Raw genomic sequence first — 16579 nt, 5'->3', positions numbered from 1 at the left:
CCCCCCTCCGCCCTGCATTCAGTCCCTGGAATAAAATAGCCATTCTTGCTCGCATTACTGAACGAATTTCTGCAGCTTCTGTGTCGATTGCTAAACAAACGCTAATTAGATAATCCGAAAGAGCTGGCTGAGCTTGTGGGAAGGGCGAAGAGGAGGGTTGGAAGGCAGCGCGGTCATGTAGGACCCTAGTAACTTACTAGGTGGACTGCTGGACTTCAGGGAGTCAGAGAGTGCAGCGCCCAGTAACATGGGATCTGCACTAAGGACGTGGGTGCGGAGGAGGAGGACCAGCTCCAAGGCAGCTGTGGATGCCACCTCCCCAGCCCTCAGTGCTGGGCGCAGTGGGAAGCCCCAGCAGGCTTGGAGCTGCAGCCCAACCTCCTGCTGAGGAATCCAAAGCCCCTAGGCCTGCCTCCCCTAACCTGACCCTCCCACTCCGACCTCTTCAGAGTTCCCCCAGCTCCTAAGGAGACCAACGCAGAGACTGGCACATAGGAAAGCCAGACCCCCCTCGGAGACGCGCTCGGCAGGGGAAGGCGGGGCTCCTTTGCGATTCCTGGCTCCGCTCTCTGACCCCCGAGTCACCCTAGCCATCCCGGCCTCTGCAGAGCGAGGGGACAGCGCAGGCCCCGGGAGAGCGCGGGGCCAAAAGGCCAATTTGGGACCTCGCTTCCCCTTTAAGGGTTCCTGAAACTTTCCCGGAGCTATCAGAAGCGTCTCGTCACATCCGTTGGCCCTGGCCTCCAGGGCACGTTCCGAGGAAAAGCTGCACTCCAGTTTCCCCGGGAAGAGGCGCTGCCCGGGACCGCGGCGGAGTGCTGGGCGCGCGGGCGGACCCCGGCCCTGCGCCCAGCCTTGACCTTGGGGAGAGCCGGCTCCTGCGGGGCGGCGGGCGCCCGCCAGAGGGGGCAGCGGCTGGGAACTTGCTCAACTTGGCGACGCGGGCTGGGGCGGCTCCTGCGCCTCCGCCTTGCCGGGAGCCTCCTCCCGGGCGCATCCTTCTCCCCGGCCCATCCCCCTTCCTCCTCCAGCGCCTGCCGGGCCCCGCAGCCGCGCGCGTCCTCCCATTCGCTGAGTCCCCGCCGCGGGGATGGGCGCGCTGCTGCTCCCGCTGCTGGCCCAGTGGCTCCTGCGCGCGGCCCCCGCGCTGGCCCCCGCGCCCTTCACGCTGCCTCTCCAGGTGGCCACGGCAGCGAGCCATAGGGCTTCGGCCCCTCCGGGGCTCGGGACCCCCGCGATGCCCGGTGCCGATGGCCTGGCGCTCGCCCTGGAGCCGGCGGGAGACGCCGCCAACTTCTTGGCTATGGTGGACAACCTGCAGGGGGACTCTGGCCGCGGCTACTACCTGGAAATGCTGATCGGGACCCCGCCGCAGAAGGTAGGTGGGTGGGCGCTCGCCCAGCGGCCCCTGACACCCTCCGGGCTGCAGCCACGGGCTGTGTGGGGTCTCCTGGATGGAGCTGTCTCCGCGGGTCTAACGTCGCCCCTAAAGCAGCAGCTGTCCCCAGAAGGCAGGGTGGGTGGGCAGCGGAGGCGCACGCTAGGGACGCGTGGGGAGCGCAGCTCCTGCCCGGACACAGCTGAGGGGTGTGAGCAAGTGTTTCAGAACTTGTTGGCCATTCCCCAGCCCTGGCCGGGCAGCTGGAGGGACTGTAAGGCGCCTCCAGCGGGATTTCCTCTTTGGGAGCGATTCTGCCTTCCGGGAGGGTTGGTACCTCCCTGGGGGTCTCGGAAGAGATGCAGTTAGGTGGGGAGGAAATCTTTGGAGTTGATCCCCCCGCCATGCTGTCTCAATGCTAAAGAGGCGCCTGGCCGGCTTCCAAAGCGCAGTACCCTTTAAAAGAGATTTCTACGCGAGCTGTGCTAAAAGCAGCCAGGTTCCGAAGGGGCTCCTTGCCGCGCGTGGAGCGCTCCGCCTCTCCGAGCCCGCCTGCCTTTCTTGGAGTTGGTTTGCTGGCTTCCTCTAAGCTGTCCGGCTGCCCATCCTGCGAGGCTTGGACCCGCGTGGGTTTGGAAAGTAGGAAGCCATCCATCTACCGGAGGAAACGCAGGCTGAGCCAGGTGACGCCAAAGCAAAACTCAGTCCAAACAGCCTGCTTCTACCCTGGCTCGGTTGTTTATTAACACTTTCTATAGCAAAAAACGCAAACTCCCAAGCTACTGGACTCTAAGAGGGAGAAGGAGAAACCGCCTAGGACTTGATCTGACCGGCTTCTCTCTTAAAACTACCTAGTACAAGTGTGGTTTGAAGTCAAGTTCCGGACGCCGTGTGAAGTTACTTTATTTTTATTTTTAACATCGTGGTTTGGGTTTTCCATGCCCCGATTGTCCATAAATAGAATACTCATGACTTCTGTATAATTCTAATTAAATTATTCAAGAGGTTAAGAGAGACACGCCAGGCTAATGCTTTTTTTTTTTCTTTTACAAAAAAAAGCAAAGTGCTGAATAACTTCAGGAGTTGTTTAGTTTTTTTTTTTGTTTTTTTTTTTTAACCTTCAAGAGTGTATTATTCTGTCTGCTCAAAACTTTCATTCTGGAACTGTGCAGATCTTTCTACACCATCTCCACCCCAGGCTGGACGAAGTGGGGAGAGGAAGGAGGCTGTTGTCAGCTGAGGGAGCTTAGCTGCCCCTGGGGTAGCCACAGCACCATGTGAGGGCACCTCCAGGGTGGTGCAAATCCTGTGAGCTGTCTTTTACAGGACTACAGAAGACAGGAGAGGCCTCTTTTGTGTCCCACAAAGTCTTTTAGACAGCGGGCCTTGACTGAGTCTCCACTTGAAAACTAAGTATCTGCTTTTATGGTCAGAAGCGCCTGTTGGCCCTAGAGCAGAAGGGAATTAATTCTCTCTCTTGAAGTGGAGTAGGTGTGGGCAGTTGCAGGGCTGGAGCCCAGAGGCAGAAAAATCCAGGTTGAAAAAAAAAAAACTTTAAGGAAGAGAAAACACCTCTCAAAAAAACTCCTAAGTAATAGCTTGCCTTTGGTAATTAATTCAGTGACCTTTACTTTAAACTCAGTGATGAAGTTTAATTAATTTAATTAACAGGCTGTGTTGAGTGCCTATGTTCATTTCTTTAACATAGCCAAGGGTGTGGTTTGTCCCAAGATGATTTCTCAGTTAAACTGTAATGTGTTTCTAAAGGAGGCTATTTTTTGACAAATACGGATATAACTTTTGCCTTAGGTGGGAACTATTCCGTAGCTCCTCCCTGGCTTGATGGTGGGGTAAGCTGCTTTACCGTGAGATCCACACACCCTGCCACTGTAAATATTAGACCTTGGTGACCTGCTCGGGTTCACCTCTCCATCCTTAGTGTCTCTGACAACAGCAGGGGTGCAGCTGGCTAAGGAGTTCTGAACCAGAGAGTGGGATGCTCCACTGGTGGCCAAGAGTCATGCGTTTGTTTTCTGCTGGTTCTCTGAAACCCAAAATAAAAATTGCTTAGGTGTGGAGAAAGATGTAATTGAAAATTCAACCAGGACTTTCTCAGGTGTTAATAGTCCTAGATAGGGTCTAAGGGATCCACAGATGGGGAGCCCTGCTTCGAGCTCCAGGTGTGTCCTCTCTGGGGTCCTCAGAAGCACCCCTTAACCACCTAGCTTTCACACGTGTGGAGGAGTTTAGGGGGTACACATGCATGTGTGCCTGTGGAAGCTACACGTCAACCTCCAGTGTTATGCCTTGGAGCCATACACTTTCCTTCTGGAGACAGGATCTCTGACTGGGATGAGTTAGGCTGGCAGGCCAGTGAACCCCAGGGATCTTCTGGGTCTCCCTCCCCAGGGCTGGGATTACAAACATGCACCACAGCACCCAGCTTTCATCCTAGTGTTACTGTGTGCATTGAGGGTGGAGGACTGACATTTGGAAAACTTGAACGACTTGCCAGAGCAATAAATCAACAAAGAGGGGAAGCTGGACACAGAACCCAGGCAGCTAGACCTCAGAAGCCAACGTCTGAGCTGCAGGCAGATCTACGCCTCCCTCCCCCCGTATCTCTGGGCTCTTATTCCTTGGTTTTGACTTCAAAGTGCCCTTCCCAGGCAGTGATCCCTGATCCGTGCCCCACAGTGCTAGGGGCTTTCCATGCCTGACTACACCTCGAGTCCCCCCACATCCTCAGCACTCCTCCTCCCTTTCAGGGCTGACCTTAAGGAAGAACTTAAGCAGTAGTTGGGTCCAGGTGAGTACCTGAGGAGGCTGGGCAGGAGCCAGAGCTGCAGAGCCCTGATGTGCTACGGGAAGGCCCCGTATGTCATTTTGTCAACAACTGGGGCTCTACTCCTGCCCACGACTCTGAGAAGTCACAGGCTTCTGCCCAGCATCCAGAGAGAGAGAGCTGCAGAGCTGGGTGCTGGCTGGCAGGCCCACGTTGGCATGGAGATGGGAGCCGGGGTCACACAATGATACCATTATATGACTTCTGTCTAACGGGAGAGCCGGCATCGGCTGGAACGGTGCAATTTGGTCTTATTAATAATAATAATGGTGTTCTAAAGTGATTATAATTATGGCAATTTCCACTATTAAAAATACTTTCATGCTAACACAATAAATCTGACTGAAGGCAGAAAAAGTCTACGTTATATGCTTTATGGTGGCTGACAAAGGGCTCTGGGGTTTTCTGTTGTCTGCATTGATATGGCAAAACTGTTTTCCCATTTATGCCTTCAAATGTAAACATTTAACAAAATGATTTGGCACATATGCTGGGTCATCTTTCAGCCCCTTGGCGCAAAGTTTGGACGCATGGAATGAGCCTCTCTATATAATTTAAGAGTTTCTGTTTTCTGGAATAAGCCATTCAGGGTCCCCAAATCATATTAAGCTCGCTGTCAGTAAGGCTGGAAAAAGGCAGGCAGTGCAGGTGAGAGGTGTCTGATGCACCCCACTGACAAGGTGAGCTGCTCTGGACAATGAAAGAGAAGACCAATGGGATTGGCGGCCAGAACTCCACAGCTAGTTACCCCTAGGTCCTCCAGGTGAGAGGTGGAGCTCCTGGGTTAGGGAAAGAATCACTGAGTATGGGAAAGGTGGGCCCCTCAGCCTAGAGCACTGCACACAGTTCAAGAACAGCAGCCGCTGCATCAGCACATACCTTTATTTCTTGACTATTGAGCGTGGGGTGCCATGTGAAAGCATTGGGTTTCTTTGGGTGGTGTGTGGGCTCGAACTCACACTAGTCAGGTGCTCTACGGCGTGAGCCTCCTCAGTTCTTCCTGCTAAGCTTTTCACCCAGCTTCGTTTGCTGAATTCTCTTAAGTTCCCACAAAGACTGTACAAGCATTCAACTTCAGTTGGGGAAACTGAGACTTGTAAAGTTGAGACCTGTTTCCAGGGTCACACCATGGAGGGGCAGGTTCGTCTGCCCAGTTCCCGTCCACATCCTGTGCTACTGAAAAGGGGGTTCCACTGTCTTAGTGACAGTGACTTTTGAATAAAAGCCGTCTTTCATTTCTGAATGGCTTTGTGTTGTTGAGGGTGTCCAAGTACTTTCATGTCTCACTGATGACCGGGGGCAGGTGGTTCCCCTCCCTGAGCCCCCCACCCCCCACCCTCCATGGTGAATGATTCAATTCATCTGTATTACTTTCTTCAGGCTTCCGTAACAAACCAGCGTAAACCAAAGTTTGAAACAATTGAAATCTGTCCTCTCACCGTTCTGGAAGTCCAAAACTAGTGTCAGCAATGGGAATATTCTCCCTCAGGAGGCGCCAGGGGAGGGTCCGTCCCTGCGTACTGGAGAGCAGCTGACGGTCCTCAGTGTTCCTGGACTTGGAGCTGTACCTCTGCAGCTTCTGCCTCCTTCTACACGGATTTGTGTATAAATTCCTCTTAATTTGCTTATATCTTCAAAGACCCACTTTGCAAACCAGGTTCTGGGGTTGGGTCTTCAACATGCGCTCATGCGTGACATAATAAAATTTTGATCAGAAATGAACTGCAGGGCTGCCGAGATGGCTCAGAGGTTAAGAGCACTAACTGCTCTTGCAGAGGACCCAGGAGTTCCCAGCACCCACGTGATGGTTAACAGCCATCCGCAATTCCAGTTTCAGGGGATCTGACACCCTCTTCTGACCTCCATGGGCACTTTACGACACAGTAGTGCACCTACCTACGTGCATGCATTACACTCATATGCATAAAATAAAAATAATAAAATATATATAAAAAGAAACGGACTGTGTAGACAGTGGTGGTCTCATAAAACTCTTTTGTCTGGTGATGTCATCTGGTTTCATTTCTCTTCCTGTTGCTATGATAAAATAATCTGGAAAGCAGCTTATGGGAGAAGATTTATTCTGGCTCAAAGTTCAAGGTATGGTCCATCATGGTGGGGACGTCAAGGTGGTTGGAAATTAAAGCAGCTGGTTTCATCAAATTCACAGGAAGTACACAGCTCCCTTTGTTTATACAGCCCAGGATCCCAGCCAAGCAATGGTCCCATCCCTAACAGACATGACCAGACACCCTCCCAAGGGACTCTAGGTTCTGTCAATTTGACAATTCTATCCGTCATACTAAGTCTGCTAAGTACCCTTTGATATTTTCACAATGGCAAAATTGCCAAAGATCACATCTTGGAGCATGTCCCTGTCCTTAAGTGATATATATCACTTAGGGGCACACAGGTCCACCCCCAAGTTCATACTAAATTTACTATTCTATGGATCCCATGTGTTAGTTACCAGTGATTTCAACTTGGAACTCAAATGTCATGTTCACTAGATTTCATGAGCAAATGGTGACTTGGGTACTGTGTCCGTCAGGGGCCTGTGGCAGGAGAGTGAAGTGGAGGAGGAGGGAGAGTCTCCATTGCCCTCTGCATCCCCATTGGACAGTGGTCATGTGAAGGTTCAACATATCTCTTGTCATGAAGCCTCATTCTAGAGTTGCCGGAATTCCTGTGTCATGGTTGAAACCCACCCAACTTCTGTTAGCTCAGATCAACAGTATTTAAACTCCTACAGGTAGTAAATACTCAAGTTGAGAAGTTTAAAGACTTTGTTAAGCACCTGCCATATCCCAAGAATCAGGATGGAAGTCTGTTCAGGACTGCTTCCTGACACACCCTGAGTATCTGGCTTCCTGTGGAGGAGGTGGCTTGGCCTAACCTGTTCTGGCTTAGCTTCCTCCATTCCCTTCACAGTGTTTGCTGGCCTTTGCTAACTAAATACTGAAGAGAAAGGCTAGGGTTAGCTGTCACCGGTTGTTTGCTTTCTGTTAATAACAAGATACCGAAGACTGAGACGTTACAAAGACGTTTATTTTGGCTTCGGGTTCTGGTCTCAGGCTGAAGGGCTGAATCTGTAGAAGCCTCCTGTTGGCGCTGTCCCCAGGCATCACATAAAGCCCCAACCAAACTGGTTCCTCCCAAGACAGCTTTCACCTGTTACTCCCTTAGCTTATGAATGGGTTCATAGACTCAGGACAGCAGAATCTGGATCCTTCTAAAGGTCCGGCCTCTTCCGGTCTCATAGTGGAGAACACATTTCCACATGAAGTCTGAAGCAGTCCCACTATATTAAACTAGAATATTCACTATTTTATAAGTTGGAGCTCAGAGCTGATGCGTTTCTCCTCACAGTGTCTGATAACATACCTTGGGGTTTAGTCTGCATCTCAGCCTCTGGCTTCTTTGGTCTTTGGGTTCAGGGTCCACCGGCACTAGGAACTGTGGATGCCTGCCCCACCCCCACTCAGAGTACAGCAGGCTCAGGGTGGCCCTGCCTATGGGTGACAAGTACCTCTCCATCTGACCTTAGTGTCTCCTTCAGGAAAAATGTGTTACTTTGTGTGTGTGTGTGTGTGTGTGTGTGTGTGTGTGTGTGTGTGTGTATGTGTATGTATGCCATGACACGAGTGTGGGGGTCAGAGGACAACTTGTGGGAGTTGATTCTCTCCTACCATGTGGATTCTGGGGATCAAACTCAGACCATCAAGCTTGGTAGGCAAGTTACTTTACTTGCTGAGCCATCTCGACACCTCCCCCAGGTCGTTTCCTTACCCAGGACTATTTGGTATTTTACTTCTTGCTGTCCAATAAAATTGGTCACATTTCAGAATTCTCAAAAGAAGCAAAAGTGCTTGGTCATGCTGACATGACCACATGAGGGGAATAAAATCAGTAGGTTTGCTTTTGAGTGAATGTTGGCCATCTGCTGCCGCCAGGTCTCAGGGTGAATGTTTGTGGGTTTTATTATCTGGCACATTGTATTCTTGAATCTGGAAACACACGGTGTCAGTGCTGCCATGTCGGGAAGACAGAGGGCTGTCTTGCAGGAAGTGACAGAAAGGCAATGATGCCCTGGGCCAGCGCCGTCATTCCAGGGAGCTGTACGTGCAACAGGAGGCATCTCCCTCCACCTCACACTAGCCTGAGAGTGTCACAGAGGACAGTTTTGCCTGGCTGCTAAGAACAGCCCACTACCTCAACTGCAGTTTGCCACCGGCCCCTACAAATTACCACTGGGTTCTGTATTCCAGTCATGCAGATTCCCTTCCAGAAGGTTCTATGTATAGACATGTCCAGGTGTGTGTGTGTGTGTGTGTGTGTGTGTGTGTGTGTGCACGCACGCAAGATCATTCAGTCAAAAGGTTTCCTGGGTTTTGGCGATACCAGAAGTCATGGGTCTGGACCCAGTTTGGAGGCGAAGATTTGTTGCTAGATTTAAAGTCATGTCTTGGTAAAGGTGGGCATAGATTCTAGAAGTTTTTGAGGGACATTGAGAGCCTTCTCTATCCTTGTTTGGTGCTAAGAGTTTTTCCCTTTGGAAGCACTCTGGGCAGCAAGTGTGTCTCTGTGGCGTGGTGTGCACAACCCCTTCAGTGCTGAGCCCCCATCTGCTACGTGCTGGACACTGGGTGTTGGAGGCAAGTTGTTTAACCCGGCGGATCCTCCATTTTCCCATCTGTAGACTGCAGAATTTTACCCAGTGATCTGAGCTCTCATCTGGAGGCCCTGACCCTCCTCCATCATGTTCTGTTCTGTTGGCAAGAACCTCTGATGAGTCAGCGGGGGATCTGCTGAAAGGCAGGTTAGCGTCCCTGGCAGCAGAGGTACCGGCCACTGCTGGCTCACAGGCTGCGTTTGGAGCCATCGCTGCCCGGAACCAGCCGGCTGATCAAGGACCAGGGCTGCCTTGGGACCCCGTCCATGCTTCCTGGGTGAACTGCTTCAGCAGGCCCAAGAGTCTCCTGGACATCCTGTCTGCCTGCCTGGCTTCCATTCTTAGACCCCTGTCTGGAGGCCACTGCAGAGGCCCTGGCCTCCTCTGTCCGTGATGTCCTTCACAGAATGGTCAGTCCTTATCTCCCTAGACGTGTCCTCCCCGGAACCAGCCGGCTGATCAAGGACCAGGGCTGCCTTGGGACCCCGTCCACGCTTCCTGGGTGAACTGCTTCAGCAGGCCCAAGAGTCTCCTGGGCATCCTGTCGGCCTGCCTGGCTTCCATTCTTAGACCCCTGTCTGGAGGCCACTGCAGAGTCCCTGGCCTCCTCTGTCCATGATGTCCTTCGCAGAATGGTCAGTCCTTATCTCCCTAGACGTGTCATTGGGTGTGTCCCTCTGTTTGTCCACTTAAGAAATCTCTTGGCCTCAAGCAGACAGCGTTCCCCAAGCTTCCTTGTGCTGAGCAGGTGGGAAGCCCAGAGGCTCCGTCTCCTTCTGCAGGTACCTGACCACCCCCCACCTCCCCAGCCCTGTGTGACTGTGTCCTGCTGTGGCAGGAGCTCTAGGGCCTGCTCAGTGTGGCTGCTGCACAGAGGCAGTGCAGACAGAGTTGTTCTGTGTGGTGTGGTGACACCCTGAGCTGCCACCCCTCTCCAGTGAGACTGCTCGTTTTGCTAAAGCAGTGACTGTAGGCTCCCTTGTGCTCTCTGGAGCTGTGCTGATGAGGAAATTGAGACCCCCCACACACACCCTGAAAGCCCTTTATTTTCATATTTACATGTTGTTTTTTTTAACCACCTAAAACTTTTTTAAAAATAAATTTTTAAATTGAGTTTCTTCAAATTTCTTTCTTTAATTTTTTTGGTTTTTGAGACAGGGTCTCCCTGTAGCCCCAGCTGGCCTGAACTCACTATGTAGACCAGGCTGGCCTTGAACTCACAGAGATCTTCCTGCCTCTGTCTCCTGAGTGCTGGGATTAAAGGCATGTGCCACCATACCTGGCGTATATCTTGGCGTTCTGTACAATATATCTTGTCATATTTAGACTCCCTCCCCATCTGTACCCCTCCCATAGCCTCCCCCCCACTGGATTTCATGCATTCTCTCATATATGCTTATGTAAGACAAGTTTGTGTCCCCAAATATCCCTAGGTATGAGTCCGTCCACTGGAGCCTGGTCAACCTATCTAGCATCGCTCCCTTGAAACCAACTCTCCCTCTCCCAGAAATCATCATTGGTAGCCAATAGCTCCTCAGCTAAGGTTGGGGCTTCCTACCCATTTCCCCAGATCTATGCTGGGTGTTTGTCTGGTTTGAGTTTGCATGGGTCTTATACATACTGTCACCATATGTAAGTTCATACGAGCAACTGCCTAAGCACCTGGAAAACTGTTTCCTTCTGGTCATCCACCGTCCCTGGCTCTTACAGTCTTTCCGCCCCCTCTTCCACAGTGGCCCTGAGCCCGGGGTGGCAGAGGTTCGGTATCGGAGTCCTATCCAGGGACACACACTCTGCAGTTTCTCATTTTCTACACTCTGGCCAGTTGTGGCTTTTTGGGTCGATCACCATCTGCTGCAGCTTCGCTGGGGAAGTTGGGAGATGCCTTAATATCTGTTCTGCCCCTTGTTCTACTGTTGTCCCCTGAAAAGAGGTTGCATTGCACACGTGTCACGTAGGGCTTGTCACCTCACAGGCACTTGTTCTCTGCCTTCTGGAACCGGCCGTGGAGCTCTGTGGCAGCCTCCATCTGTTGCAAAACGAAGCATCTTGGATAACTGGTGAGAGGCCCAGTTGTCTGTAAATACATAAACACATATTTAGAATATAGTAAGAAATTACATAGGTCTAGGGATGTGACAAAAGTAGGATTTTCTCCAGGATCTATGACCTCTCCAGCCATGTATATTTGGCTATGTTTACGGTGCCACACGTGAGTTCTCTCCAATTGAAAGGGCTTTACATCCAGTTAGACAGCTGTTGATTACCTCCAAGATAAAGCTATCACTACTGCACCAATAGCGATGTTTGCTGGGCCAGTCGTTGTTTATTAGGCTTTATGGCTGGGTAGGGCCATTGATTGGTTTTCTCCTCTGATACCGGCGTTGTTTATTAGGCTTTATGGCTGGGTAGGGCCATTGATTGGTTTTCTCCCTTGAGCTTGCATAGTGTCCTCTGATACCATGAGAGCTCGTCTTCAGGGAGGAGCTTCCAGGTCAGTTCCGGCTCCATTGCTCCAAGTTGTGTGTCTGAAGTGCATGCTGTCTTTAGCAGTAGGGCTTTACTTCAAGTTCGGGGAGGCACTCAAAGGCTGTGGCAATAGCCTGTGTTATTTTGGGACTACCCTGACCAACAACTTGAAGGGAGGTTTCTCCTGCCTGGCACTGTGTTTTTTTGTTATGTAGCCACATCATATATATATATATATAATATATATATATATATGATGTGCATTTTATATAATATAGCCATCAGTTATACACATATTTATATATGCATATAAATATATATGTGTATTTTGCATTAGGCTTTTGAACTAGTACATTTCCTCTGGTTTTTCCCACCACCTAAGTGTCATTTACCTCTCCTCTCTCTCCCCTTGTATAACCCTCTCTCCTCCCTCCATAGTTGAAGTGCCCCCATTTCCCCTTGATACCTCGGGCCTCCTGTTACTCCTCTCTCAAGCTCTTTCCCCTTCACCCCCTCGGTTTCTGTCCATTTTCCTGGCTCCTGAGGTCACATCAGGATATACACTCACATATAAGGATTTGGAGCTTAGATCTACAAATGAGAGAACATAAGTTGCTTGTTTTTCTGAGTCTGTTACTTCACTTAGTATAACAGTTTCTAGTTCCATCCATTTACCTGAAAATTCCATGGTTTTGTTTTTCCACTGCTGAGTAGAGCCGCACTATGGAAATGTACACATTTTCATTATCCATTAATCATTTGAGGAACATTAGGTTGTTTCCATTTCTTAGCTATTTGTTTTTACATCTTTTAAAGATTTGGTTTTTTATTTTTATTTATGTGTATAGGTGTGTGAGTGCAGTTATATATGCACGTGTGTGCTGCGTGTGCTGGTGGAGGCCAGAAGAGGGCATTGGATCCCCTGGCCTGGAGTTATAGGTGTTTGTGAGCTGCCTAATACGGGTGCTAGGAACTGAGCCTGGGTCCTCTGCAAGAGCGGCCAGTGCTCTTAACTACTGAGCATCTCCCCAGCCCTGGAGATTCCTTGAAATGAGCTCTTCTGAACTGGAGAATGGACTGTCAGCACCCTGTAACTCATGGGTCGAATGCACACCTGTGTGGGAACACCATGGAGAAGGCAAGAGAATCTAGCCCAGCAAAACAGCATTTAAGTATCTGTGTCCTGAGCAGAGGCTGCCATTACCTCAGGGCTGGCCTGCTCTGAGTTTACACAGCTTCACTACCCAAGGACATGGCCTATAGCACATTAGACCAAAGGGGAACACACAGTGGGAGGAGCCTGAGGAATGATACCCAAGGTTGACCTCTGACTTCCCCGCACCCGCACACACGCACACACACACACACACACACACACACACACAGAAGCAGGCTCAGGGAAGTTGATCTACCAGCAACACACCTCAGGGGTGACAGGCAAGATGTATGTCCCTCTTCAATGCTCCTGCCTTCCCAGGGTGTCAGGTTCTGTTCAGATAAAATGTACATTTATGGTTCATGAGGAGCAACTGTCAGTTTCATCAAGTCTTTAGTACAGTATCAGCCATGGGTTAAGAAAAGTTCCAGAAATCTTAGTTCAGAAAAGTCAAGTTCCAGTGAACATAGAAACAACCAAACCAAACACTTGACAAAAAACAGAAAGGCAGACATCTAACAACCAGTCTTTATCCCAATGGAATCTGAGCCCTGTTCTCCCATCCAAAGGCTCCGTCACCCCCCAGTCACACCTTCTCTCCTTCCCCAGAGGGCGAGAAGAGTCATCTCAGGAGTGGCAATGGGCTAACCTAGGTGGTACTTAGCTTGGGGTGAATATATTCTGCTCAGAGGACATGGGGCAGCATGTGGGGAACTTTGGGGATGTCACAGCCCAGATGTGTCACCTCTACTAGGTGAGGTCAGAGATGGTGGTCAGAAACCTGTGTTTCACAGGATGGTGCTATGCAAGGAAGAATCTGGTCTGAGGGTGAGACGTCCTGTTAAACATGCTGCTCATGGGCTAGCCTGGAGCAGCTGCCCAGACCAGTGGAAGGAGAATGACCAGTGGAAACTGTGTGGGCTCAGGGGGAAGTAGCCCAGCCTCTGTGTGCAGGCACCTGTGATCACCACCCTTACCACCTTCCCCTGTCCCTGGAACCATGTGTTTATCAACAGACACGGTGAGACCTTAGCAGAGTAGAAAATCATTTTACCTGGACTGATCAGGGTCAAACAAAGGAAGGCGCATTGAGCTAGTCTCAGAAAGATGAGCGGTCCTTTACTGAGCATGTTTATTTAGTCCCTCCTGTGTACTGAGCTTGTTCTAAGCCCTGGGATTGACAGTTAACTACACAGAGAAGGTCCTTGTTTTTACACAGGCTATGTTCGTGTTAGGAAGACAGATTGTAAAGAAAGCAAACAGTGCATTTGAGAAGTGCTGTGCCGCAGTGCAGCCTGGGAACTGGCACGGTGTGGGAAGGAGTAGACTGTCAGCAAGCAGAGACTCTGGGACAGATGCCGCTGAGCAGGTGCACTCAGAGCTGGGCCTGCCTGGTGAGAGGGACCAGTGTGGAGAATCGGGACCAAGTGCTCCAGGGTGAGCTGGCTGTGCAGACATCCTGTCCTGGGTGCCCTGTTAGAGGGCTGGGGCGGCCACATCCCAAACCCCGCCTACCAGGAGAGCCTCTCTCCTCTGCTCTAACAAACATGCTTCGGGGTACGGTCGTATTGTATAGACATTCTACATTACTTATGGACAGTGCGTGTGAGGGGTGAACTGAAGAAGGGACTGTTTATTAAATATGGGTGGCCTGGACAGTTTCTTATTAGAAAGGAAAATTAACGTCTGAGGGCCTAGGGCTTGGGGGGATGGTAGGGAACGCTTACAACATTGTATATGTTGTTCAGTAGTACCTTCATTTGGAGCCCTCTGGACAGGAATGAGGGGATGAGTGAGCTTGGTTTACTTGGGACGTTTTACCCCAGGAGTTTTGGGGAGAGCTGTGTATGCAGGGGAGACAGACAGTCACAGGGGTAGGCAGCTGGAACCCATCCCCTGGGGTCTCTGAAAAGTGATACCAAATATCAAACAGTCACAGCCAGCGGTGCTGAGGCTAAGCCAAGGCCACTGCGTACCATCACCCGTTTCTGTCACTCCTGGGCTGAAACCAGTATTGCCTACCACCGAGTATACTTAGTATTTCAGACCCAGAGTCATAAAAACTTTCTTTTAAACTCCTACCTGCCCTGCAGCATCTCGAATCCAGTCCTGAATACCTCTGTGAGTCAGGCTCAAGTGGTCTCTAGGGCTGGGCTGTGCTTTGAACCTTTTCTAGAAGATGACAGTGTGATATGTGAGGCATTGAGCAGGAGAGAGTGGCTGGGGGTGAAGGGAGATTGTGTTTGAGGCTAAAAACAACCACAGACCCACCCTTGAAAGATGAGCATGGAAGGGACATTTGAAGCCTTAGGTGTAGCGGTGCCTCGTACTGTAAACAGAGGTCCAGTGAATGTCCCAGCTGCTAGTCCGGGATCCACCGACTTCCTAAACCCTAGCCACGTTTAACGGAAGATCATTCCAGTAGCTTTTGTACTTGGAAAACTTGAGGCTAAAAACAACCACAGACCCACCCTTGAAAGATGAGCATGGAAGGGACATTTGAAGCCTTAGGTGTAGCGGTGCCTCGTACTGTAAACAGAGGTCCAGTGAATGTCCCAGCTGCTAGTCCGGGATCCACCGACTTCCTAAACCCTAGCCACGTTTAACGGAAGATCATTCCAGTAGCTTTTGTACTTGGAAAACTGTCATGTCATAGTTTTATTAGACTCTTTTTGGCACCGATTTTTTTTTTTTAGTTTTTTATTGAATTTTTGTGATTTTCATACAATATAATTTGATGGTGTTAGATCTGCTCTCACATCTCCACCGCCTCTCACCCAATTTGGGGGGAGGCTATAGAGTCTAATTTGCCTCCAAATGTCCTTCAGTGTGGGTCCATCCACTGGAGCCTTGTTAACCTACCAAGACTCATATCCTTGAGAGACGGACTCTCCCCTCCCAGCAGCCATCAGTTGACAATAATTCCTTAGGTTGGGTTGGGGTTTCTTAACAGCTTTCCCATGTCTGTGCTGGGATTTTGTCTGGTTTGAGCTTGCATGGGTCTTGTGCGTGCCGTCACCATTGCTGCGAGTTCCAGACCAGCTGTCTGGCAAACTGTTTTCTTGTGGTCAGCCACCCCTTCTGGCTCTTAGAATCTTTCTACCCCCTCTTCCACAGTGATCCCTGAGCCTTGGAGGGCAGAAGCTTGATATAGGTGTGACACCAATTCTTAAGTACAGTCATAAGGCATAGGGCATTTTGCTCGACAGACAGCATGTACAGTGGTTGTCCATAAGATCATAATAGGGCTGAGCAGGTCTTGCTGCCTTGACACCATAGCCATTGTGAGGTCTTGGCACAAGACGTGGCTGTCATGTTCATGGTAAGGCTAGTGTAAACAAGCCTCCTGCTCTACCTGTCGTTAAAGTATAGCAACACAGGCACACTATGTAATATTGATAATGGCAATAAACAGCTCTGACAACCTATGTGTTTACTGTACTTTTTATTGTTATTTTAGAGCGTGCCTATTCTCTTGTATGATAAAAAGTTAACTATGCACAGCCCAGGCAGGCCTTTCAGGAGCGGTTCCAGAAGGTGGTGTTACTAGAGTATGGCAGCTCCAGGCAGCGTGTCCCAGAGGGAAAGGTGTGAAGGAGTTAAGCTGTGGTACGGACGAACCTGACCCTAGATTAGCCTAGTGTAGCCTGTGTGTTTGTGCTTTAGTTTTTAACAGAAATGTTTTTAAACTTTTTGAAAGTCTAAAAATAGGGCTGGGAGACAGCCCAGTAGACGCAGCACTTGTGCAAAGTCCACACACATACCAGGTGGGAGTGAGCTCCTGCATGTAATCCGCACCTTAAAAGGCAAGGCAGAGGGTCCCCGAGCAAACTGGCTAGTGAGCTCGGGGTTTGATGAAGAGAGCCTGCATCAATGAATAGGGCAGAAGAGCGATTATGATTCCTGACACCAATCTCCAGCCTCCACATGCACGCACATACATGTGCACAAGCACCCCCCACGGGCCTATAAACATGCATATACATATGCACAAACCACACACATACACATAAAGGAAAAAAATCTAAAAATTGAAAAACAAAGCCTACAAACTAAGGA

General features: G+C 50.2%; 1 protein-coding gene across 2 annotated transcripts in view; it reads left to right on the top strand.

The window, feature by feature from the left end:
• The first annotated feature begins 586 nt into the window (after positions 1 to 586).
• The window catches only part of Bace2 (beta-secretase 2), a 113822-nt gene continuing 97829 nt past the window's right edge, over positions 587 to 16579 (top strand). The window contains exon 1 of one of the 2 annotated variants that reach the window (XM_029555027.1): positions 587 to 1378. In XM_029555027.1, coding sequence (XP_029410887.1) covers positions 1091 to 1378 — 288 coding nt within the window. In that variant the 5' untranslated portion in view covers positions 587 to 1090. The remainder of the gene's footprint in view (positions 1379 to 16579) is intronic. The other variant, XM_008851094.3, reaches the window with a different exon arrangement.

This window comes from Nannospalax galili, unplaced genomic scaffold, assembly GCF_000622305.1.
Source record: "Nannospalax galili isolate Female #2095 unplaced genomic scaffold, S.galili_v1.0 scaffold526, whole genome shotgun sequence".
Lineage (NCBI taxonomy): Eukaryota > Metazoa > Chordata > Mammalia > Rodentia > Spalacidae > Nannospalax > Nannospalax galili.
Note: the sequence above shows the minus strand (reverse complement) of the source record. Positions and strands in the feature narration are given on the sequence as shown.